Source organism: Aspergillus heteromorphus (assembly GCF_003184545.1).
Source record: "Aspergillus heteromorphus CBS 117.55 chromosome Unknown BO70scaffold_7, whole genome shotgun sequence".
NCBI lineage: Eukaryota > Fungi > Ascomycota > Eurotiomycetes > Eurotiales > Aspergillaceae > Aspergillus > Aspergillus heteromorphus.
Window position 1 is genome coordinate 696411 of NW_020290412.1, and position 21084 is coordinate 717494.

Consider the following 21084-nt stretch of genomic DNA (forward strand, 5'->3'; position numbering starts at 1 on the left):
CGTATTCGCAGGATTGGCCCTTTCGGCCCTCTATATAGGTATCGGGGAGTAATTATTGATTGGAACGAGGGCTTAGCATGATGGCGGAATAGGATTTAGCCCTTTGGTTGACGTACCCCCGACGATCACCTGAATCATCTCATATATGACTTTATATATGACTTCATGTATGCCTTGTTTCTGCCTGATTCTATGTCTATATGGCCCGGCTGCTTGCGCAGCAGTATCGTAGAATTAGATCTTCTTTGCTTTATTATTCTAGAGTTGATAGTTGTGAGCCTGATTTGCTATATTATTTGATTCTCTTTTATATTACTATTAAAAATCTTTATCAAATTGTTAATTTCTTCCTCCAACGTGAATTCCTCGCCTTCTTGTAGGCGGGATCATTTAGGTGCTGCCCAAGTATCTGTATACTCTATTTATTACAGCAAGAAAGAAGTCTGATAATCCTCCTGTTCTGTATACATCAGTTATATTGAGATCCTTGGCTTCGAAAATAATCTTATTTAATACTTTCAGTCATGCTTCTATACTTGTATATCATATACTGCTGCAGATTTCTTTATAGCGCTGTCTGCAGTCTTCTTGAAGTACTAGATCTAATATTTAGAATTATTTCTGCAGAATACAAAGTTTTCCCCGTGATTCTTGCATCTTTCTAATCAGAGATTTGAACTCGTTGGCGATCGCCCTTATTATTATAAGATTAATCTTCCCAATAATCTTGAGCTTTGACTGGATAACTGTCTTCTCTTTCTTATAAATTCTCTTCTTAATTTAATATAGCGCTTTTATGCTAGGATTCTAGATAAGATTATCATCGATCATATCTGCAGTAGTCAAGGTGAATACTTTCTTGCTCACAGGCGTAGGCACTTCCTGATCTGGATTAATATATTTTTATATACCTGGCTGGTGTGCCCTGGCCGCTGCTTTAATATTTTCAATCCATCCTCTCCAGTCACATGGCAACTTCAACACCACAGAGATCTTCAATACGTCGGTCATTCTTGCTGATTCTGATACCTGTGTGGCTTCACAATTTCCTAATCAGGAAGGGGCAACAACCGGTCAAGATTCGGTTGGTCAGGGGTAGATTCAACGATTTGATAAAGACTTTTCAACGGCGGTGTGAAAGAGAATCAAACGGTGTAGCTAACCGGGCTTATAAATACAGATGCTTGGGCAGCACCTAAATAATCCCGCCTACGAGAAGGTGAGGAATTCATGTTAGAGAAAGAAATTAATAATTTAATAAAGATTTTTAACAGTAATATAAAAGAGAATCAAACAGTATAACTAATCAGACTTATAATTATTAACTTCTAGAATAATATAATAAAGAAAATATAATTCTACAATACCGCTGCGCAAGCAGCCGGGCTATATAGACATAGAATCAGGCAGAAATAAGGCATACATTCAATATGATGTCATACAGGGATGATCCAAAGGGGGAAAGTCATCATGCCAACCCCTTATTCCTCAATAAAAGGTGTCCAGACACCTAAGTAGGCGTGATACTGAATGATACTGGGTTTGACAGTAATCTATACTACAACTAAATAGCTAATACAAGCCGCGATAATGGTCTCTGGTGTCTTGCCAACAGTATTTAGCAAGGTTATTGCAGAGTATTTCTTAGCGATTAATTAGTAGTCGCCTTTGCCAGGCTTTCGCAGGATAATCATGGTCGACTGGCAGCTGGTCCGGGCAATAACTACTTAAGATTAACGCATGCTTTAGAGACGCGCAGTATTAATTTAAGACAGCATACGCTGCAGGGTAAGCTCATGAATATTATATAATACTCAGGCCCGGGGGCCTTCCAAGGTGCAGCATGGTTGATCGCCTGTCGAATATCAGGGGGTGGTTTGATAGCGATATGGCTTTACACGCCCTTGGTTTTAGTAAATTTGGTGGGGTTTCGTCCTTCAAGCGGAACAAGAAATAAGAATGGCGGGTAGATTCTTTTCACTTTCTAGTTCTTTCTTATCATGCTGGAACTGAAGTTCTATTACGGTCCAGGCAAGTCTAACACTGGACCGCACTAGCCTCCTTTGGTAATTTCCCTGGGCCTCAATGATTACTAATACCAGCCGGCTCTCCGCCTTCTGAGTGATCTTCTTTCTGCCATTAACAGATGCTCTCGCTATCCTTCATGCGCTCTATCAGTCTCGTCGACGCAACTTACGACGGATTATTGCGCATCTCTTGATCCTGGTCCATTCGGGCCATTAAAATCCAACAACTGGCTCCATCGACCTTGTCTGAGTTTCGTACGGCGCCTCGGATACGCTGGGAGTCGTCCATCTCTCTGTCTCAACTTACTTTGAGCTCCTGTCCAAAACTCCGCCATGCTCCGCTCGTCAATAAGAATGGGCCGGGGCCGTGTCCCGGCTTTGCAGCAGCCTGGACGTTTCCTAAAATCAGAAAGCGCTCTTCTCCGCTGGAACCAGACAAGGAGAACCGCTTCAACTGTCACAAGCCTCGATAACTTCCCGGAAATTGGTGAGGGCATCCATGGGTTCACCGTTCGAGAAAAGAAGCATGTTCCGGAGTTGCACCTCACGGCGGTCCGGTTGACGCATGACAAGACCGATGCAGACTATATCCATGTGGCTAGAGAAGACAAGAACAATGTGTTTGGTATCGGCTTCAAGACAAATCCTCCGGATGCCACTGGTGTCCCCCATATCTTGGAGCATACAACACTTTGCGGAAGTAAAAAGTCAGAAAACCCTCTGGGTATCATTTTCTTAGTTATTATAAATCAGAACACTAACTATTATATTTCTGTATAGGTATCCGATTCGCGATCCTTTCTTCAAAATGCTCCCTCGGTCCCTCTCAAATTTCATGAATGCTTTTACTTCCGCTGACCACACCACCTACCCCTTTGCCACGACGAACCAACAAGACTTCCAGAACCTCCTTTCGGTCTACCTAGACGCTTCTTTTCACCCGTTGCTCAAAGAGGAGGATTTCAGACAGGAGGGATGGCGGTTGGGACCGGAGGATCCCCGCGCTATTCTAACCCAGGAAGCTCAATCGCAAGCAGACCAGAAGCCCGACGATATTCTTTTCAAAGGTGTCGTATATAATGAGATGAAGGGACAGATCTCAGATGCGAACTATCTTTATTATATCAAGTATAAGGAGAGCATTATCCCGGCGCTTAACAACTCTGGGGGAGATCCTCAGTACATCACTGACTTAACTCACAACCAATTGGTTGAATTTTCCAAGCGCAACTACCACCCTAGTAACACCAAAATTTTTACTTATGGTGATATGCCGTTGAGCGGTCATCTCCAACAAATCGGTAGCGTGTTGGACGGGTTTCAAAAGGGCGTGGCTGACACGGCTGTCAAGCTACCTGTTGATCTCAGTCAAGGTCCTCGAAGCGTGACTGTTTCGGGCCCGATTGACACATTCTCCAGTGAAGACAAGCAACACAAAACCTCGACATCCTGGTACATGGGAGACAGCGCTGATGTTGTTGAAACATTTTCAGCGGGAATTCTCTCTTCACTGCTTCTGGACGGTTATGGGTCACCCTTGTATCGCGCGCTGATTGAAAGTGGCCTGGGCTCTTCATTCACCCCCAATACTGGCCTTGACACATCCGGTCGTGTCCCTATATTCTCTGTTGGCGTCAATGGTGTGGGCGAAGAGGAAGTACCGAAAGTCAGAGAAGCTGCTCAGAAAGTTTTCAGAGACAGTCTTTCAAGTGGATTCAATGATGAAAAAGTGCAAGGATTTCTCCACCAGCTAGAACTCGCGCTGAGGCACAAGACAGCCAACTTTGGCATTGGTGTTATGGAGAAGACCATTTCTTCTTGGTTCAACGGTTCAGATCCTATGAAGGAGCTTGCTTGGAATGAAGTGATCAACGAGTTTCAAACAAGGTATGCAAAGGGCGGCTATCTCGAGTCTCTCATGCAGAAGTATCTTATGAATGATAACTATATAACTTTCACGATGGTTGGCACTCCTACCTTCAATAAAGAGCTGGACGAACAGGAGATGGTGCGGAAGGAGAAGAAGCTTAATCAGCTCGTTGAGCAGCATGGTTCTCTAAAGAAAGCAATTACCAAACTAGCGGAAGAAGAACTGCAATTACTCAAAACTCAAGAGGATGCCCAGAATAGTGACCTCAGTTGCTTGCCTTCTCTTCGTGTTTCTGATATCTCTCGCGAGAAAGAGCGCAAGCCGGTCCGGGAGAGCAAAATCGACGGCATGGATGTTATCTGGCGTGAAGCTCCTACCAACGGTTTGACCTACTTCCAGGCATTGAATGCCTTTGAAGGACTTCCCGACGACCTTCGATTGTTAATGCCACTATTCAACGACTGTATAATGCGCCTAGGCACCGCTAATAAGTCAATGGAACAGTGGGAAGATCTCATCAAACTGAAGACAGGTGGCATTTCCACGTCTTCTTTCTACACCCCGTCTCCAACAGAACTCGGAACTTTTGCGGAGGGCCTTCATTTCTCCGGCTCGGCCTTGGACAATAATATCCCAGAGATGCTGGAAATTCTGACTACCCTCATCACCGAAACCGAGTTTAATAGTCCTACTGCACCAGCAATGATTCAAGAGCTCTTGCGACTGACAACAAACGGTGCATTAGATGCAGTGGCCGGATCAGGTCACCGTTTCGCCCTCAATGCGGCAGCGGCAAGCCTCTCACGGAGCTTTTGGGTTCAAGAGCAGCAGACTGGCCTGGCACAGCTACAAGCTACAGCCAATCTCTTGCGCGATGCAGAAACTTCGCCTCAGCGCCTCGCAGAACTAATCCAGAAGCTCTCTCAAATCCAGTCCTTTGCTATTTCGAAATCTTCTGGTCTCCGTGTTCGTATAGTGTGCGAGCCAGGCAGCGCAGGCCAGAATGAGTCCGCACTATCAAAGTGGCTCGGGGGCCTGCCACAATTCCGCCCGCCAACGTCTGCACCTAGCAGTTCTGTTCTGGGCTTGGGCTCTTACAAGTCATTCTATCAAATGCCTTATAAGGTATACTATTCAGGAATGGCTATGCAAACAGTTCCTTTCATCCATGCCTCCAGTGCAGCGCTTAGTGTCCTCTCTCAACTTCTTACGCACAACTATCTCCACCCCGAAATCCGTGAGAAAGGGGGTGCGTATGGCGCTAGTGCTAGTAATGGACCTGTTAAAGGAATGTTTGCCTTTACCAGCTACCGGGACCCCAACCCCATCAATACCCTGAAGGTTTTCCAGAACAGTGGGATAATTGCCAGGGATCGAGCTTGGTCGGACCGGGAGCTCAACGAAGCGAAACTGGGCATCTTCCAGGGCCTCGATGCTCCAATGAGCGTTGATGAGGAGGGCGCGAGATACTTTATGAGCGGTGTGACTCATGAGATGGATCAGCGCTGGAGAGAACAGGTCCTTGACGTAACCGCAAAGGATGTCAATGAGGCAGCAGAGTCTTTCTTAGTCCAAGGTTCACAGCGGTCCACCTGCCTGCTCGGTGAGATGAAGGATTGGGTTGAACCCAACGACTGGGAGGTGAAAAAGCTTTCCATGGATATCCCTAGCCAAGCTGAACAAGCTACCGCGGGCGCCGAGGATGCAACCTCATCTGCCTAGACCCGAGCAGCTATTTCCATTGAGAAGTGCAACTGCACTTCCATCATATCCCTCTCCCCTATCCTTTGGCCTTCTGGCTTGACCGATCGTATCTTTTGACTGCTTCAGGGCCTGCAGCTGCAAGGCCGGTTTGTTGATTTTGTTGGATCTCTCATAGAGGCACGTGTATCATAACTGTGTGTTCTATAGTTAGAATGTCTGCTTGATTGATTGAGTGATTGATTGATTGATTGATCGATTCATACACGCTTGTGTCACCATACGGCCGAGTGGCGGAAGGAAGTCGGTCCGACGGCCAGGTGGTACAGGTAACTTTGTGAGAGCCGGTATTACACTGTATCAGGTACTACTGGTACCACTGGTACTCCGTACGGAGTCAAAGTTTGTTGTCAACCCCGGCCCGTGGAGAAAGAAAGCGGAATCACGATACGGACTGTATGTATGTACGTAGTCACGGTGTAGTAGTACTACTACTCTAGTAGTAGGTATCTACCTGATGCTGTGTAGTACCGTCCAGTCCGTACGGGGTTACATATATGGAAGACGTCTAGGATTGAATTATGTACTGGGAAGTTGCTACAGTACAAGAACGAGTAGTTACTATACTCGTGACTAGTTCACACTGAAAGGTGTTCCCAAATATAGGAAAAGTTCTACTCCATAGCGGCTTGTCGACTCCGTTCTGGCCTAGACTGTCTCGGGCGATTCTGGCCGAGCGGGATGCAAATGTGCAAACATGTCAGCAGCCCGGTCACGTGCGCACATCAGGCCTCCCCTCGATCATCCCATTCCATTCCATTCCCATTTCATCCCATCAGCAAATGCTTCCATCCAATTCTTCGTCTTCCTACCCCATCCCATCTAGTCCCTTCCCACGAGGAGACCGCTCGACTGATGATCCGTACGGTGCTACCGGATTGTCTTCCATCTCGTCTTAGTTTTATTCCTCCCGGTCCGGCCCATTGTATTGGAGTCCCTCAGCATGCGGTGGCGGCTGCCTGGCGCCCGGTCGACCCTCCCTGCCAGTGTCGCACTTCTTCTACTCCCTGTTCTTGTTGCTCCGCAGCAGTGGCATGAACAGTACCATGACCTTCCTTCCACCGTTTCTGTTCCGCTTCGACCAACCGGATTCACCGCGGGAGTTGACTCTTCGCCTTCATTCGATGATGTGAAATCCAACGATGCGAGCGCCCTAGCAACCTTGGCTCTGGCGGGCTCTGGCCGCGCCGTTCGAGCCCCTCCTACCCAGGCGAGCAGCCCTTCGGCTGGCCTGGCCCCGCAGCTTCACGCGCGGTCCTTGCAGGATTGGGAGGTTGAGGATTTTGTTTTGCTGGCGACCGTTGACGGCTCTATTCACGCATGCGACCGCAAGACCGGCACTGTCCGTTGGGCCCTCGAGGTCCCAAGTAGTCCCATGGTCGAAAGCATCTACCATCGGGCCAATCGATCAAGCTTTGACCGCACGCAACCCGAGGATGATTTCATATGGATCGTGGAGCCGAGCCAGGGCGGCAGTCTTTATATTTACAGCTCGGGTCCAGATGCTGGGCTGCAGAAATTGGGGCTGACTGTGAAGGAGTTGGTAGACGAGACTCCGTACTCGGGAACCGACCCTGCCGTTACCTATACAGCTCGAAAAGAGACAACCCTCTATACCGTCGATGCACGGATGGGAAGCATCTTGCGGGTGTTCAGCTCTAGGGGCCCCATCTTGTCAGGCCAGGAGTGCCGAAAGGTCGACGGCCTTGGTGAAGACATGGACGAGTGCGAGTCTCCATCCGGCACTCTGGTACTTGGCCGCATCGAATATACAGTTGCCATCCAGAATACTGAAACAGGAGATCCGATATGCACGTTAAAATACTCGGAGTGGTCGGCCAATAATCGGGATATAGATCTTCAGAGTCAGTACCTCCATACAATGGATCAGAGTCACATTTACAGCATGCACGATGGCGTGGTCTTGGGCTTCGACCATTCTCGAATGGACCGTCCTCGGTACACCCAGCGATTCTCGAATCCGGTGGTGCGGGTCTTCGACGTTGCTCGCCCAGCCGATGTTGATTCGCCCAATGAGCCTACCCCTCTTGTTCTGCTTTCGCAGCCTTTGCAGCCTCCTAATCCGGAACATGTCTCGATTGATGATCGTGACACTCGAGTTTTCATCAACACCACCGAAGTTGGCGGTTGGTATGCCATGTCGGAGGAAACATACCCACTTGTTACTGGCAGGGCGAAGATGGCACAATGCTACGAAAAGGACTATCTCCGCCATGGACAGCCATTAACGAGCTTGAACTTGCCGCTGCAGCAAGACGCGTTAGCGGGAGTTCATTCTCTCAATGGTCCCCGAATTATCCGTCGTCAGATCCCTAGCATCTCCGCGCCTTCTTCGGCCGAGTTATCCAACGACACACCCCGAGACTTGATATACAGCTCGTCTGATTTGGCGCTTCCGCCCGGCCTCCGACACAGCGCCATTATTCGCAAGGGATGGGATAATGCAGTCGACATCTTCGTGACACTTTTGCTCTTGTTCTTCGGCACATTCATCTGGTTCAACTCCCATCACATCCAGGAGCTTGCTAAGCAGAAGCTCGATCTTAAAAACATCATGGCATCCTATGGACAACCCCCTTTGTCCACCCCGTCGACCCCGATTGTGGACGCTCCTCACCTGAAACACGAGGCCAGTCCCAACCGGTCCATGACAAATGTGACCATCGACGTCAACGTCCCTGAAGAGCAGCAAGCGGGTGGTGATGCCACACCGAAGCCTGCAAAATTTCAGAACGCTCCTGCTCCCGACACGACTCCACGCGTCCGTATTCGGGAACCTTCGCGGGGTCCGGAGGCCGATGACGATGTGGAAGACCTAAGCCTACAGGATTCCGAGAAGCCCAAGAAGAAAGCTCGCCGAGGCCGCCGTGGTGGAAAAGCTCATCGCCGAGGCAAAAAGCCCAATGCGGATGGTGACTCCGCCGATGGCATTGCCGATGAAGCGAACGACCTTTCTCAGTCTCGCTTGGAACCTGACGTACAGTTGACTCGGACAGCGTCTCATGATGTCATGGAGATGGACGGCGTGCTCCAAATAGGACGATTGAGAGTATCGACTGATGTTGTACTAGGACATGGAAGTCATGGAACCGTGGTTTATCAAGGATCGTTCGATGGACGAGACGTAGCTGTCAAGCGCATGTTGGTGGAGTTCTATGATATCGCGTCTCACGAAGTGGGCCTACTACAAGAGAGTGATGACCACGGCAATGTCATCCGGTATTATTGTCGAGAGCAAGCGGCCGGGTTCCTCTACATTGCCCTGGAGTTGTGTCCGGCCTCCTTACAAGATGTTGTTGAACGCCCATCCGGCTATCCACAGTTGGTTCAGAGCGGCTTAGATTTGCCCGATGTCTTACGTCAAATCACCGCAGGTGTTCGGTATCTTCATTCTTTGAAGATTGTCCATCGAGATCTAAAACCACAAAACATTCTCGTTGCAATGCCCCGGGGACGCACCGGCTCGAGCTCATTGCGGCTGCTTATCTCGGATTTCGGTCTGTGCAAGAAACTTGAGGATAATCAAAGCTCATTCCGCGCAACTACGGCGCATGCCGCAGGTACTTCCGGTTGGCGGGCTCCCGAACTCTTGGTGGACGATGATATGACCCCATCTATGCAGAGCACCGAGTCTCAACATACTGAATCATCTGAACCTGCCGTCGTGGACCCCCAAACGAATCGGCGGGCCACTCGGGCGATTGATATATTCTCTTTGGGCTGCGTCTTCTACTACGTTCTCACGCGGGGCTGCCATCCGTTCGACAAGAATGGGAAGTTCATGCGCGAGGCCAACATCGTGAAGGGCAACTACAATCTCGATGAGCTCCAGCGCCTGGGTGACTATGCCTTTGAGGCTGAAGATCTTATTCAGTCGATGCTGTCGCTGGACCCTCGAAAACGGTAAGTTGATTCGCAACTATCTAGACTTGATACTAACTTTCCCAGTCCGGACGCTAGTACTGTCTTGACGCATCCGTTCTTCTGGCCTCCATCCGACCGTCTCAGCTTTTTGTGTGATGTCTCAGACCACTTCGAATTTGAGCCGCGAGACCCTCCCTCAGATAACCTCTTATGTCTCGAGTCGGTGTCCCCCCGCGTGATGGGCCCAGACATGGACTTTCTGCGACTTTTGCCTCGGGAGTTCAAGGACAGTTTAGGCAAGCAGCGCAAGTACACTGGGTCGAAGATGCTAGACTTGTTGCGAGCTCTCCGGAACAAGCGCAATCATTACAATGATATGCCGGAGCACCTCAAAGCGCATATCGGCGGCTTGCCTGAAGGGTATCTTAATTTCTGGACAATACGGTTTCCCAGCCTTCTCATGAGCTGCCACTGGGTCATTGTGGAGTTGCGCTTGACGCGGACTGATCGGTTCAAGAGATACTTCACCGCGGTTGACTAGATGTTTTGGTGCGTTTACATAAATGCAATATAGTACATATGTATAGCGCTAGAGGTAGATATGTCAGTACATCCAATTCTAACATGTGACTAAATGTCGTAGTAGCGAATGGATAAGTTCGATATCTAATTGCAATCATTTCAGTAGCCCTTTAGCCCGCTGTTCTTTTTCGTTGAGAGGTCCTGATCGGGCTAAACTCGTAGATGAAAAGCAGCTAGAGATTTTGGGTGACTGCAGTATTCCATGGCAATCAAACTCCAACTGAAATAATTCGGAGATGGTGTATTTATATGTACCGTGGAGCCTGTCGTGTATACAGACTCTGAGCTTGTAGAAAGGTTTTTAGGCGTGAAAATCATTAGAAATGAATGAACTATTTCGGTGGATTTCCAGACTCCGCTTCCGCTCAATTTTTACTTTCCATGACCATGCCTGGAGGTTCAAGTGATCTAGGTACAAGTGTAAATAAATATTGAGCCCAGTTGGAGGCATCTGTCACATACAAATCATAGCCATTATATCTGATGGTATATTCACAATGAAAAGAAGAGAAAAAGTCAACAAACAACATCGACAACGCTGAGCCCTTCCCATAGTATGGAGCTATTATGGACATGAGATGACCAGTCAGATAGCATTCGAGGGGAATAAAAAAAGAGAATTAAAACAAGTTACTCGGGCGGTTCCGCCATTTCGGCAGACGGTTGTGCATCAGCATCGGATGCGGCCTCGGACTCTGTACTCCATTCTTTCTCTGAGCTGGCTTTGCCCTGTACCTGCGTGAGGGGCGATATAACCCGAACACCTCCAGCGCGCGAGAAGAAGTCTCCTGTGCGAAGACCACGGACCTCCTTGGGGTCAACCGCTGTCATCTGAAGTCCATCGGCCTTTTTCTGTCGGATCAGCTCCCGCACGGGTACCATGGCGGCATCACGGCAGGCTTCTTTGATATCGCTGCCTGACATACCCGCCATGGTCTTGACCAGATAATGAAGATCAAAGTCCTCCCGGTCGACTTTGGTATCTTTGAGAATCAGGCTGAGGATCCGTAGCCGTTGGGCTGCAGGGGGTAGAGAGACAGGGAACTTCTTGGGCATCCGTCTGAGGATGGCGTCATCGATATCTTGCATACGGTTGGTGGCCCCTAGCACAACCACTTGCTGGGGCTCACCCCTAGAGTTCGCGGAAGTGAGTCCATCCCAGTGTGTCATGAACTCCGCCTTCACCATACCACTAGCTTCGTGCTCCCCGCTTCTTCTTGTGCCGAGAACAGCATCTATTTCGTCGATGAAAACAATCGAGGGTTGCAACTTCCGAGCCAGCGAGAAGACCGCATTAACCAATTTATTCGAGTCACCATACCATTTCTCAGTGAGGGTAGATATATGCAAGTTGATAAAGCACGCCCCGCTCTCATGCGCCAGGGCTTTTGCAAGCATGGTCTTTCCGCATCCAGGCGGTCCGTACAGGAGAACTCCAGATGGCGCGGTCAGAAGAGAAGATGTGGAGGTGTAGAGATGGGGCATTGTAAGCGGATAGATAACAGCCTCTTTCAACTCTTCGATGATGTCGTCCAGCCCTCCAATGTCTTCAAACGACACCGGAATGTCATCTGGAGCCACAACATCCATCGCGATAGCCTGTTCATATTGGTTTAGGACCAAGTCGCCTTTCTTTTGTCGGGATCCTCCTTTCCCTCCGCGACGCGGCGAGTCCTCGTCGGACTCTTCGCCTCCGTCGAGTTTCCGTAGGATAGCGGCCGACTTGCGCCGCTGTTCTTCTTTCTTCTGACTTTCCGGGTCGAACTCAAGGCGGGAGAGCAGGTATCGAATAAGGAAGTACGCAGACGCTGACTAGTAATAGTAGTAGGAGTATTAGTGAGGGTAGTTGCGAGTCGTGTCTCGCGGCGTTTTTGGAACTCACGGTGCCCGCAACCATCACCAACTCCTGCAAGAACTGCTGCCATCGAGGACCGCGAGCTGAAGCCATGATGACCAAACAGAGGATGTAGTCGAGTATGAAACCTCCGAGCCCAGGCAAATGAAGTGTTCCGAGTCCAGCAGCGGCACTGTATCAATGGATGTGACGGTCATTCGGCGCGGTGGTCCGGAGAGAGGATGTGGCGCGGGCCGGTCGGAGATGTGGCGCACCGGAATGTCACATGCCCCTGCGCCGCAGCAATCTTGATTAGTCATATAATGACTAAGATACAAGGCACAGTACACTTGTGCGGAGTCACCTGACCGTGAGGGGGATCGACGATCGATCTACGGAGTAATCTCTCTCTCTCACTCTCGCGACAAACACCAAACACCCGCTTGTTGCTCCCTCATTCCGATAGACTGGGAGCGACTCCATGACTTACCTCCCATCATTTCAACCCCCCATTCACCATCATTAACCGCCTAATCAATCACAGCTATGTTGATTCTCCCTCCAGATCGTCCCCCATTGGGCCATGACGACAGACGTGAGCCAGCCATGACGTCACCCATCGCACACGATGCTCGCTGGAAACAGGTGCCACATTCCACCCAGCCAGCAGAGCTGAGCTCCAGCCTCCAGATCCCTTGCTTCAACCCCAGGAATTGCCATGCCGTGACGTCAGCCTTCACAAACACGACCCCTATCCTATCCATCGGCATCCCGACCGCTCTCGTCTTCCCTCAACCCATCTTTCCCCAGCCGTCTTCCACAGCACCCTAGCCTGGTTCTCCCCGAGGATCCTCAATTTCAGCAGCACGATGGTATCTTTCAAGTTCGGACGAAACACCGAGCCCAACCGGGAGGGCGGTCCAAGAGATCATGAGGAGGAACACCCCCAGCAAGAAGCCGATGAGCGAACACGGCTCCTCCCTCGCGACCCCCCGGCCTATCTCAGTCCAGACGATCCCGCTGTGAGTATACACTACACCCAATGCCTCACATCTACGCTCAACTAACGCCCCCGCCCTCCCCAGGTCTCCCCCTACAACCTCTGGAGCATTCGCGCCCTCCGCGGACTCTCCTCGCTCTTCCTCGCCCTCAGCTTCATCTGGTGGGTCTTCATACTGGTCTCTCTCTTCGTCAGCCCGCCGATGATGCACTCGCGCGGATCCGGCTTCTTCAGCTTCGCCTACACGACCCTCACCGTTGGATACCTCCTCCTGGGTCTGCTCTTCTTCGCCGTGCCCTCCAAGCCCATGACCGTATCCGGCATCATCATCGCCGTCTTCCTCTGCGTCGACATGATCATCACCGTATCCGTGCCCCACATCCGCGTCGAAGAGGGCTGGGTCGGAATCGCCTCCGTCGTCTGGACCACCTTCATCGCCCTCTACACTATCATCCAGAACCACTCCGTCGCATGGGGCAAACGAGAGGAAGAGGAACGTCTGACCGGCCGACCCGAAACCCGTCGTCCGCTTCGCGAATGGATTGCCGTCCTCCTGCAAACCGTCTTCCTGGTCATCTTCGCTATCATCTCCATCCTCTTCACCGCTACCCTGATCATCCGCGCCCGCGACGCCTCCCTCCCTGCCCCGGGAAATAAATACTACGTCACTGGCAACAACTACCAGGTGCATCTCGCCTGCGTCGGCAACTCCACCACCCATCACAGCAGCCAGAAGAATAACTCCCCCACCATTCTCCTCGAAGCCGGCGAAGGACCCGTCGAACACACCTTCCAACCCTTCCTCGACTCCGCCTACCAATCCGGCCTCATCGACCGATACTGCTACTGGGACCGGCCGGGCTTCGGCTGGTCCGACAACGCCCCATCGCCCTACTCCGCCGGAATGGCCGCAGACGCCCTCTCCGAAGCCCTCGCGCTAGCCGGCGAACAAGGGCCATGGATCCTCGTCTCCGCCGGCATCGGCGACATCTACAGCCGCATCTTCGCCAGCCGACACCTCCTCGAAGTCTCTGGGATCCTCCTCATCGACCCCACGCACGAAGACTACCTCAGCAACGTAGGCTCCCCGGGCCGGGGCTTTTTCCTCTGGCTGCGCGGCGTATTCTCCCCGCTGGGCCTCGACCGACTCGCGGGCGCGATATTTAAGGGCCGTACGCGCGAGGACCGCGTCCACGGCCGCAGTGTCTTCCAGACGGGCAGAGTCATTAAGGCCCTGTTGCAGGAGAACCTGGTCGCTTCGTCGATGACTGCCTCTGAGGTGCAAACCGCGAGACATGTGCAGATGGCCGAGACGCCGCTTGTGGTTGTCAGCTCCGGCGTCGAGGTCAGGAGGAGTAAGCGCTGGGCGAACGCCCAAGAGGATTTGACTCGCATTACGAGGAATTTGAAGGATTGGGATGTCGTCGATGGTGCCCCGCATGAGGTGTGGAATGTGCCTGATGGGAGGAGGGTTATTGAGAGGAGGTTGAGGGAGTTGGTTGAGGGTGAGTAGGTGGTGATTAGTGGTGGTGGTGGTTTTTGTGTTTTTTTTCTTTAATTTTTTTTTCTAATGCTTGGTGGTTTGCGTGGTATGCGTGATATCTTTCTTGCCATTATATTTTGACTCTTGCATGAAATTGACGATCCGACATGACACGATACGCGCTACTTGATATTTACTTATATTTATATGATAATCTCTCTCCGTCTACCTACCTACCTACCTTCCTTTCTTCACTGTCTGCACTCATCTCGAAAGTAATCTTAGCTCCCATACATGCATGACTAAATTCCATATCATCTACGAAGTGTTACTAGTATAGTTGGTGGGTTGATGAAATAACCAGAAACTGAACTACCTAGTTTGATCCATTTTCTCTAGCTTATAATCGTGAAATCATCCGACCGACCCGCACGCACGCACCATAGAGTAGACCCCACCTCAATGCAAGAAAGAAACACGCGACCCAGTTACCCGACAGAAAAGATGCATCACAAAGCCAATGACCGTAAAGAATTGAATGCTGGCTGGCTGGCTGGCCGGCTGGACTGGCTGGACTGGTTCGTAGGTAGGTAGGTAGGTAGGTAGGAAGATGATGGATGAAGAGGTAGAATAAGCGCCTGTGGCTCAATGTGTTCAGGCTTCCCTAAAAAAAAAGAGGTGATGGATGGCAGGAGGTATCGTGGGTGAATGGATGGATGAATGGATGGATGATGTGACGGGAATGCATAAGCAAGCAGAGACCGATTTCTCCTCTCCCTACCTCGTTTGAGACAACTCCGGTAACAGATGATCGCCCCAAGTCCCTCGCATGCAGCCCGGACAAAGATGGTCACGTTTATATACGGAATGGAGGAGTACCGAAAGGGGAGGAGGGTGAAGGATGAGAAGACGGAAATGAACTAGGCGGATAGGGTTCGGCGTCGAGCAGTCATTCTAGACTAGCTCCCTTAAACCTCTTAGCAAGACGTTCACTTTCAGATTTGGGAGACTCAGGCCTGGTGGAGGGGAGGGAACGTTTTCCGGGTTTGGGCACTGGGCGTGGCAGGTAAGGCTCGGCTGTGCTCAGCCAGGGGCGCTTAGGGGGGCGCTCACCACTTTCCTGAAGAATGGTAACCAGGGTGGCCCATCCGGGGGTGTTGATCAGCTGTATTCCGTCGGCCGGGTTGTGCGTCTTCGCGACGCGACAGAGCAGTGCTTCCTCGTCCTGAGGGGAGATTAGGATTGCCGCACAATTCAATGACCTATACTTATCGGAACGTACCTTGTTGAATGTAGAGAGTGAATGGAGGAAGCAAAGAAGATGGAAGTCCGAGACGGCTTGAATCGCCTTGTCCGGGTCGCCGGAGGACACCAGCGCCTTTGCAACGTGCCGAAGCTCCTGACTCTCGCCGATGACCTCGCGGTTTTCGATGGGGAACTCACTGTTAGTGAAAAGCGGGGATGACTCTGTAGGGAAGCCGTGCGTCAGGGTGACCAGCAGGTACTCAACGGGGAAGCTGGGTTTGGCGTTCTCTTGGGCGCTGATGCCGTACTCATTGATCTTGCGGTAGAAAACCTCGGGGATATAGCGCGACTTGTTGTCAGTGTCATCGTCTTCCGATTGCACCAACATTACAGAAGGCTCTGCCGACGGCTCGACAATGTCTGCCCTCACCATCTCGACGGCGGCCACCGACGCCTGATAGGCACTGACCGCGATGGAACCCTCCTCGTCGCCACTTAACACGCAAGTGACGAAGTTCGAGCCAAAACGGCCCGTGCGGCTCCATTTCGTGGCCTTGGGTTGTTGCGCCTGCAGACGCGCTGCGAATGTGATCTCCAAAGACGAGAGGTAGTAGGAGTCAATGTGCCGCTTGCAAATCACCTTTCCATCGCCGCGTCCTCCATCCAGCAAGTCGGTGAAGATCACTCCGACCTTCTCTAACCCACATAGCCGTGCAACTTCATCCACTTCCTTCTCGTTGTGCCACTCATGGAGCGTCACTCCATCCACTTCATCCACCTGTGGCGGCTCATAGATGGCCTGAACCACCGCCTTAACTCCGAGCGGAACCTCCTTGTACTCTTCATAGGTGCCGTACAGAAATCCTAATCTCTGGGCGCCCGACTTCCGCCAAAAGTCGAGTAACGAGTTGATGAGACCCGGCGAGGAAAACTCCACATGATCCACCGTCCGAAATTCCTGCGGCTGAAGACTGATCGCGCTTGGCTGGCACTTGGTGCAAATACCCTCCGGCCACGAAGGATGCCCAGAGGGACAGTCCCGCTTTACCCGGTAGTATGGTTCACTGAGCGGCGGCATAAACGAGCTCTTGAGCTCTGCTTTGTTGGTCGACGCATTGATTTTCCGCAGATACGAATGGAACGAAAGATGCTTTATCTTTTTCTCCGCCAGGTACTTGGGGTCGTATGGCTCGAGCGGCATGCAGTAGTCACACATGCCTTTCGGACCGTGGCGGCAGAATTTTGAGTCCCGGCCCCGCTGAATCTTTCCATCCTTCTTGTCCAAAGCGTCATCCAGAGGTGACTGTTGTACCACGTCCCAGGGATTCTTAATCGTGGCAGTAGGTGATGTCGGTTGGGGGGGTCGGAATGCGACAGTTTCGGCCGGAGCTACGGGGGCTCCATTCAGACGTCGCGAAGACTCTCCCGCTGAGGGCTTGATGTGGCCGTTGATGGAGCCATTCTGTTGCCCTTGCTTTTCGTTATATCCGACGAAGAGCTTGTCTCCGTGCCTACACGAGCAAGTCGGGCAGTGTTAGTAGCTGTCACAGGTGACCACGAGCAGCCTGAGAGCCATCGAGCAGAATGTTCAGACTCACTTGAGGCCAACCCTATCAATAGCCACCCCATCTAGCGATTTCAGAAATCTCTCTTCACCACCGGTGCCGATTGGTTTGTTGGAAAGGCTGATGGACGAAGGATCGACGTCTGGAGGGAGGCGCTCTATGATCTGAAATAACTCGTTAGCACTCAGTTGATATATGCAACCGAATGGCTTGAGCAGGATAGAAGGATACCTTCTCATGCAGGGTGGGAAATAGGTCCTGAGGGTTAACCGTCAAACGGAACTGGCCGTTGCGGCTCTCGAACCTCAGAACGATCGGGCGGGACGCCATGATGGTGAGGGACACCTGAGGAGACTTGCTAACTGCCTCAAATCTAAATTTGACTACCTTCACCAGGTCATTAGACTCACAAGGTCATGCCTGTTGGAGGAGGGGAGAGCTGACAGCGAGAGAGAGAGAGAGAGGGGTGGAGAGAGAGCTGGGGAAGCGAGCAGAAGAAGGCAGCGGAGCTCTATCGTCATGGCGCTCTCTGACCGCCCGCTGACAAATGACGTACGGCTGGTATTTCGATTACACTTAAGCTTCCTTCTGCACATCATTTGCATTATAATAGCTAGTCTTCTTGTTATTCTGCCTAGCATTAATCCTATCCACTATCCATCTATGATTATATCATTCCCATATGTATCGTTGAACATGAAAATCAACCTCCGGAACACAAACGCCAATCGCAACCCAATCGGTCAAAGCAAACAAAGAACGAATCACTGCGGGGTATCTCGAGCACTCCAGTTACTGAATGACACACTTCTTAGGCAGGCCACACGGTCCCTCGTTGCTCTTCTTCGCAGCATCCGCCTTCTGCGCACTCTGTCCGTCATGTGCTGGCGCGGGCGTGGGGCTCGGAGTTTCGGTTTTCTGTTGCTGTGTCGCAGCAGCAGCAGCAGCAGCCGCCGCCGCTGGCTGCGATTCCGACTCGGCTTGCCCGCTACCATGTAGTCAAGCGAAGTTGACCTTGGCAAGGTGCTCGTAGAACGCCTTGCCCTGGGCCTCGGCGACCTCCAGCTCAAGAGCGGTGGGCTGGCGGGATCCGTCGGCACCCTGTACCACGCAAACAAGACATCAGCAGATGGCCAGAGGGACATAAAGATTGAGCGCTGGACAGCGAGCCGAAAACTTACAGCAAAGGTACCAGCACCCCAGGCGCTGCCACCGTGGACCTCGTTGAGGTTGGCGAGCTGGCCGAAGACGGTCTTGTAGCCGAGGGGAACGTAGATGAAACCGTGGTGGGCAAGGGTGCTCATGGAAGCCAGAGCCGTGGACTCCTGGCCACCACCCTGGGTACCGGTGGAGACGAACAGACCGGCGTACTTGCCCCAGTAACCACCGCTGGCCCAGATCTGGCCGGTCTTGTCCCAGAAGGTCTTCCACTGGGCGGGGAAGTTACCGTAGCGAGTAGGGATACCGAAGAGGACGGCGTCGTACTCCAGGAGGGTATTGGGCTCGGCGATGGGGTAGCTGGACTTGGGAGGAGCGTGCATCTTGGCCAGAATCTCCTCGGACAGGGTCTCGGCGATCCTGAAGGCGGCGTCTTAGCAACTGCGGTTCGAGTCGAACCCTTACTGCGTCCAGGGACTTACTGGTAGATGTCGGCACTGCCGCCGGCAGCCTCAACACCCTTCTTCTCAGCCTCGGCCAGCTTCTGGATGTGGCCGTACATGGAGTACTAGAAACATCGGACGTTAGTCATGAGACCGAGACGTCTTCGACCGCCAGACAGGTAGACTTACGTAGACAATCGCAACCTTGGGAGCCATGGTGACGGTGGAGGTGAGTTCACGGGGAACAGAGTATGGGGAAGAGATTGAAGTAGAGGGGATGGTGATAGAGAAGAGAGAGAAGCTGGGCCAGGCCACGACAGCGGGCCTTTATATCCTCGGAACTCCAAAAGCCTCGATGGGAGAGGGACTGGGGTACAAGGGAGGAGCCCCTCCTGCTGGTGCACCACTTTCTACTCTGGGTAAGCAGCAGCATTGGCATTTGGCAAGCATCCGTAATCCATTAGTAGTTACAGACCCTGGGCCTTGCCGTTGCTGATTGGGCGATGGGCCTTAAGGTGGGGGCCCACGGACCCCGCCTCGAGCTGCCGGCCAATCAGCAGGGGGGGCGCAGTCTTACGGAGCATTGACAAATGGGTGGGCCACACAACCGCCGGTTCTCGACGCTGAATGATCTCTTATTCACGATCTCATAATAATCCCGGAGATCTGCCCCCTTCGGCCCCCTCAGGCCTTGGGCAAAATGGCAATGACAATGGCAATGGCAATGGCATTTGTCAACACGATCGCTCAGCATGTCCGGTTCATAGTATCTAGTTTCTATTCTCCATCTACGGCCATAAAATTATTCCGAGAGCAAAGGATTCAGTCATGATGTCATGTAAGCTTCATCAGCTCGTCAACGGTTCAACGGTGTTGACGGATTTACGGTGGTACTTGGCCCTCAGGCAAGAAGCGGGATGGACGCGCAGTCCGTTTGGCTAGACCTCCACCGAACCGGTTCGGGCGCCATTTTTTGGACCTAGTCCTATGTAAGGATCGCAGTAGCTGGCAAAAATTCTCATTCTCGTTCTTATTCCATTCACATTGTCCTATCTACAAAATGTAGCTCACTCTCTTACACGAGGCACAATCACACGGAACAATAATATGTCTAGTTTCGTAAACAAGCATAGCAAGCATAGTAGTATGCCTCAGCAGGGTATCTCGACGATTTTGTAAGCTCAAATCCCAAAACGAACACACCACAACACCCAATGCAAATCATGTCAACGGCGGATTTACCCGCGTCCACGGCCGCGATACCGGCCACGCATGAACCCTCCTCCACGGCCCCGTTCGCTCCTCCACTCGCGCTCGCGCTCCTTCTCCTTCTCCTGTTCCTCCCGGATCAAGGCGCGCTCATGTTCCAGCTCCTCCTCCGTCTTCTCGACTCGGATCTGCGGCCGCGGCAGGTTCTCCGACCACCGGGGGTGAGCATCCGCGCAGGCTTTGCCTTCGGGGCAGAACCCAGCCAGGTAGTACTGGCATAGACGTCGGCGGACATGACGTTTGGCGCACAAGGACCCCAGCGCGCAGAATCCCCGGTCGTAGTGTTCGCAGGGCGGTAGTCGGGCCTGCTCCCGCACGTGCTGGTACAGACAATCGTCCCCGTTGGGGCAATAGCCGGATCGCGAAAAGGACTGGCACTCCGGCATGCGGCGCAGGTTGTATTCGTGGAGGTACTCGCATTTCACCCCCTTCTTGCAGAGTCCCTTGAGAAAGTGTTTGCAGACCAGCGAGCCGTGGGTGGTCGACGGGGCCAGGCCCGAGGCGGTGGTGGTTGACGTGGTGACGCGCGAGGGGGTGGGATGTCGATCAGGGCAGGCGGGCCCCAGGGGACAGTGGCCTTCACTGTAGGCCTTGCACACCGGCACATCACTGGCAAGTCCGAAGCCATAGCTCTTGCGTATAAAGGGCATGAACGAAAAGTCATCGAAGCCAGGGTCTCGAGCATTGTCGGAGGATAGAATGCGTGCCGCCGTATAGCTGACGTCGGCCGCCATGGTGGTTGGCCTCGAGGGGAACGGGAGACGATACTGTGTAGACGCGTGTGATATCGAAGGCAGGGTGTCAAGGTTTAGTATCTGGAGAGGGGGGAGAAGTGGCAGGAGAATGATGAGCAGCTCCGAGCCTTGGACGGGCAGTAACATCCAACCCGGAAGGCGGTGGCAAGGGCTCGGCGATTAATCAGCGGGTTCGAAGAAGCCCATGGAAACAAACACAACAAACAA

General features: G+C 52.0%; 7 protein-coding genes across 7 annotated transcripts; 3 read left to right on the plus strand and 4 right to left on the minus strand.

Moving 5' to 3' along the window:
* Positions 1–2165: 2165 nt before the first annotated feature.
* On the plus strand, positions 2166–5848 carry cym1 (pitrilysin family metalloprotease cym1). Its single transcript, XM_025547913.1, has 2 exons — positions 2166–2734; positions 2808–5848. Exons 1-2 carry the CDS (start codon positions 2361–2363, stop codon positions 5617–5619), a joined length of 3186 nt encoding a protein of 1061 aa, XP_025401073.1. The 5' UTR covers positions 2166–2360; the 3' UTR covers positions 5620–5848.
* Positions 5849–6448: 600 nt separating this feature from the next.
* ireA (bifunctional endoribonuclease/protein kinase IRE1) lies at positions 6449–10084 on the plus strand (the record flags this gene model as incomplete). The annotated part of the gene is made up of 2 exons (XM_025540974.1): positions 6449–9582; positions 9607–10084. Exons 1-2 carry the CDS (start codon positions 6602–6604, stop codon positions 10082–10084), a joined length of 3459 nt encoding a protein of 1152 aa, XP_025401074.1. The 5' UTR covers positions 6449–6601.
* Positions 10085–10274: 190 nt separating this feature from the next.
* BO70DRAFT_311685 (protein-degrading AAA family ATPase MSP1) lies at positions 10275–12073 on the minus strand (the record flags this gene model as incomplete). The annotated part of the gene is made up of 2 exons (XM_025540193.1): positions 10275–11937; positions 12008–12073. The coding sequence occupies 2 exons, from the start codon at positions 12071–12073 to the stop codon at positions 10756–10758; spliced, it is 1248 nt and encodes a 415-aa protein (XP_025401075.1). The 3' UTR covers positions 10275–10755.
* A 322-nt stretch (positions 12074–12395) lies between these two features.
* BO70DRAFT_311688 (uncharacterized protein) lies at positions 12396–14755 on the plus strand. The gene is made up of 2 exons (XM_025540194.1): positions 12396–12981; positions 13045–14755. Exons 1-2 carry the CDS (start codon positions 12829–12831, stop codon positions 14470–14472), a joined length of 1581 nt encoding a protein of 526 aa, XP_025401076.1. The 5' UTR covers positions 12396–12828; the 3' UTR covers positions 14473–14755.
* Positions 14756–15291: 536 nt separating this feature from the next.
* Positions 15292–17717, minus strand: npl4 (nuclear protein localization protein 4). Its single transcript, XM_025540195.1, has 5 exons — positions 17484–17717; positions 17286–17416; positions 15725–17198; positions 15556–15667; positions 15292–15401 (listed from the first exon to the last, which is right to left on the minus strand). The coding sequence occupies exons 1-5, from the start codon at positions 17580–17582 to the stop codon at positions 15397–15399; spliced, it is 1821 nt and encodes a 606-aa protein (XP_025401077.1). The 5' UTR covers positions 17583–17717; the 3' UTR covers positions 15292–15396.
* Positions 17718–17836: 119 nt separating this feature from the next.
* Positions 17837–19215, minus strand: pst2 (putative NADH-quinone oxidoreductase Pst2). The gene is made up of 4 exons (XM_025540196.1): positions 19043–19215; positions 18893–18978; positions 18434–18830; positions 17837–18353 (listed from the first exon to the last, which is right to left on the minus strand). Exons 1-4 carry the CDS (start codon positions 19067–19069, stop codon positions 18252–18254), a joined length of 612 nt encoding a protein of 203 aa, XP_025401078.1. The 5' UTR covers positions 19070–19215; the 3' UTR covers positions 17837–18251.
* A 677-nt stretch (positions 19216–19892) lies between these two features.
* yth1 (cleavage polyadenylation factor RNA-binding subunit YTH1) lies at positions 19893–20962 on the minus strand. Its single transcript, XM_025542808.1, has one exon. It carries the CDS (start codon positions 20854–20856, stop codon positions 20092–20094), a length of 765 nt encoding a protein of 254 aa, XP_025401079.1. The 5' UTR covers positions 20857–20962; the 3' UTR covers positions 19893–20091.
* Between the last annotated feature and the right edge of the window lie 122 nt (positions 20963–21084).

Coding starts and splice junctions, on each gene's coding strand:
- cym1 (XM_025547913.1), top strand. CDS start 2,361: ATGCTCCGCTCGTCAATAAGAATGGGCCGGGGCCGTGTCCCGGCTTTG. Junction 2,735..2,807: donor ACACTTTGCGGAAGTAAAAA/GTCAGAAAACCC, acceptor ATTTCTGTATAG/GTATCCGATTCGCGATCCTT.
- BO70DRAFT_311688 (XM_025540194.1), top strand. CDS start 12,829: ATGGTATCTTTCAAGTTCGGACGAAACACCGAGCCCAACCGGGAGGGC. Junction 12,982..13,044: donor TCAGTCCAGACGATCCCGCT/GTGAGTATACAC, acceptor CGCCCTCCCCAG/GTCTCCCCCTACAACCTCTG.
- npl4 (XM_025540195.1), bottom strand. CDS start 17,582: ATGGCGTCCCGCCCGATCGTTCTGAGGTTCGAGAGCCGCAACGGCCAG. Junction 17,417..17,483: donor TTCCCACCCTGCATGAGAAG/GTATCCTTCTAT, acceptor GAGTTATTTCAG/ATCATAGAGCGCCTCCCTCC. Junction 15,668..15,724: donor CACTCTCTACATTCAACAAG/GTACGTTCCGAT, acceptor ATCTCCCCTCAG/GACGAGGAAGCACTGCTCTG.
- pst2 (XM_025540196.1), bottom strand. CDS start 19,069: ATGGCTCCCAAGGTTGCGATTGTCTAC. Junction 18,831..18,892: donor GGCAGTGCCGACATCTACCA/GTAAGTCCCTGG, acceptor CGCCGCCTTCAG/GATCGCCGAGACCCTGTCCG. Junction 18,354..18,433: donor GGGGTGCTGGTACCTTTGCT/GTAAGTTTTCGG, acceptor TGCGTGGTACAG/GGTGCCGACGGATCCCGCCA.
- yth1 (XM_025542808.1), bottom strand. CDS start 20,856: ATGGCGGCCGACGTCAGCTATACGGCGGCACGCATTCTATCCTCCGAC.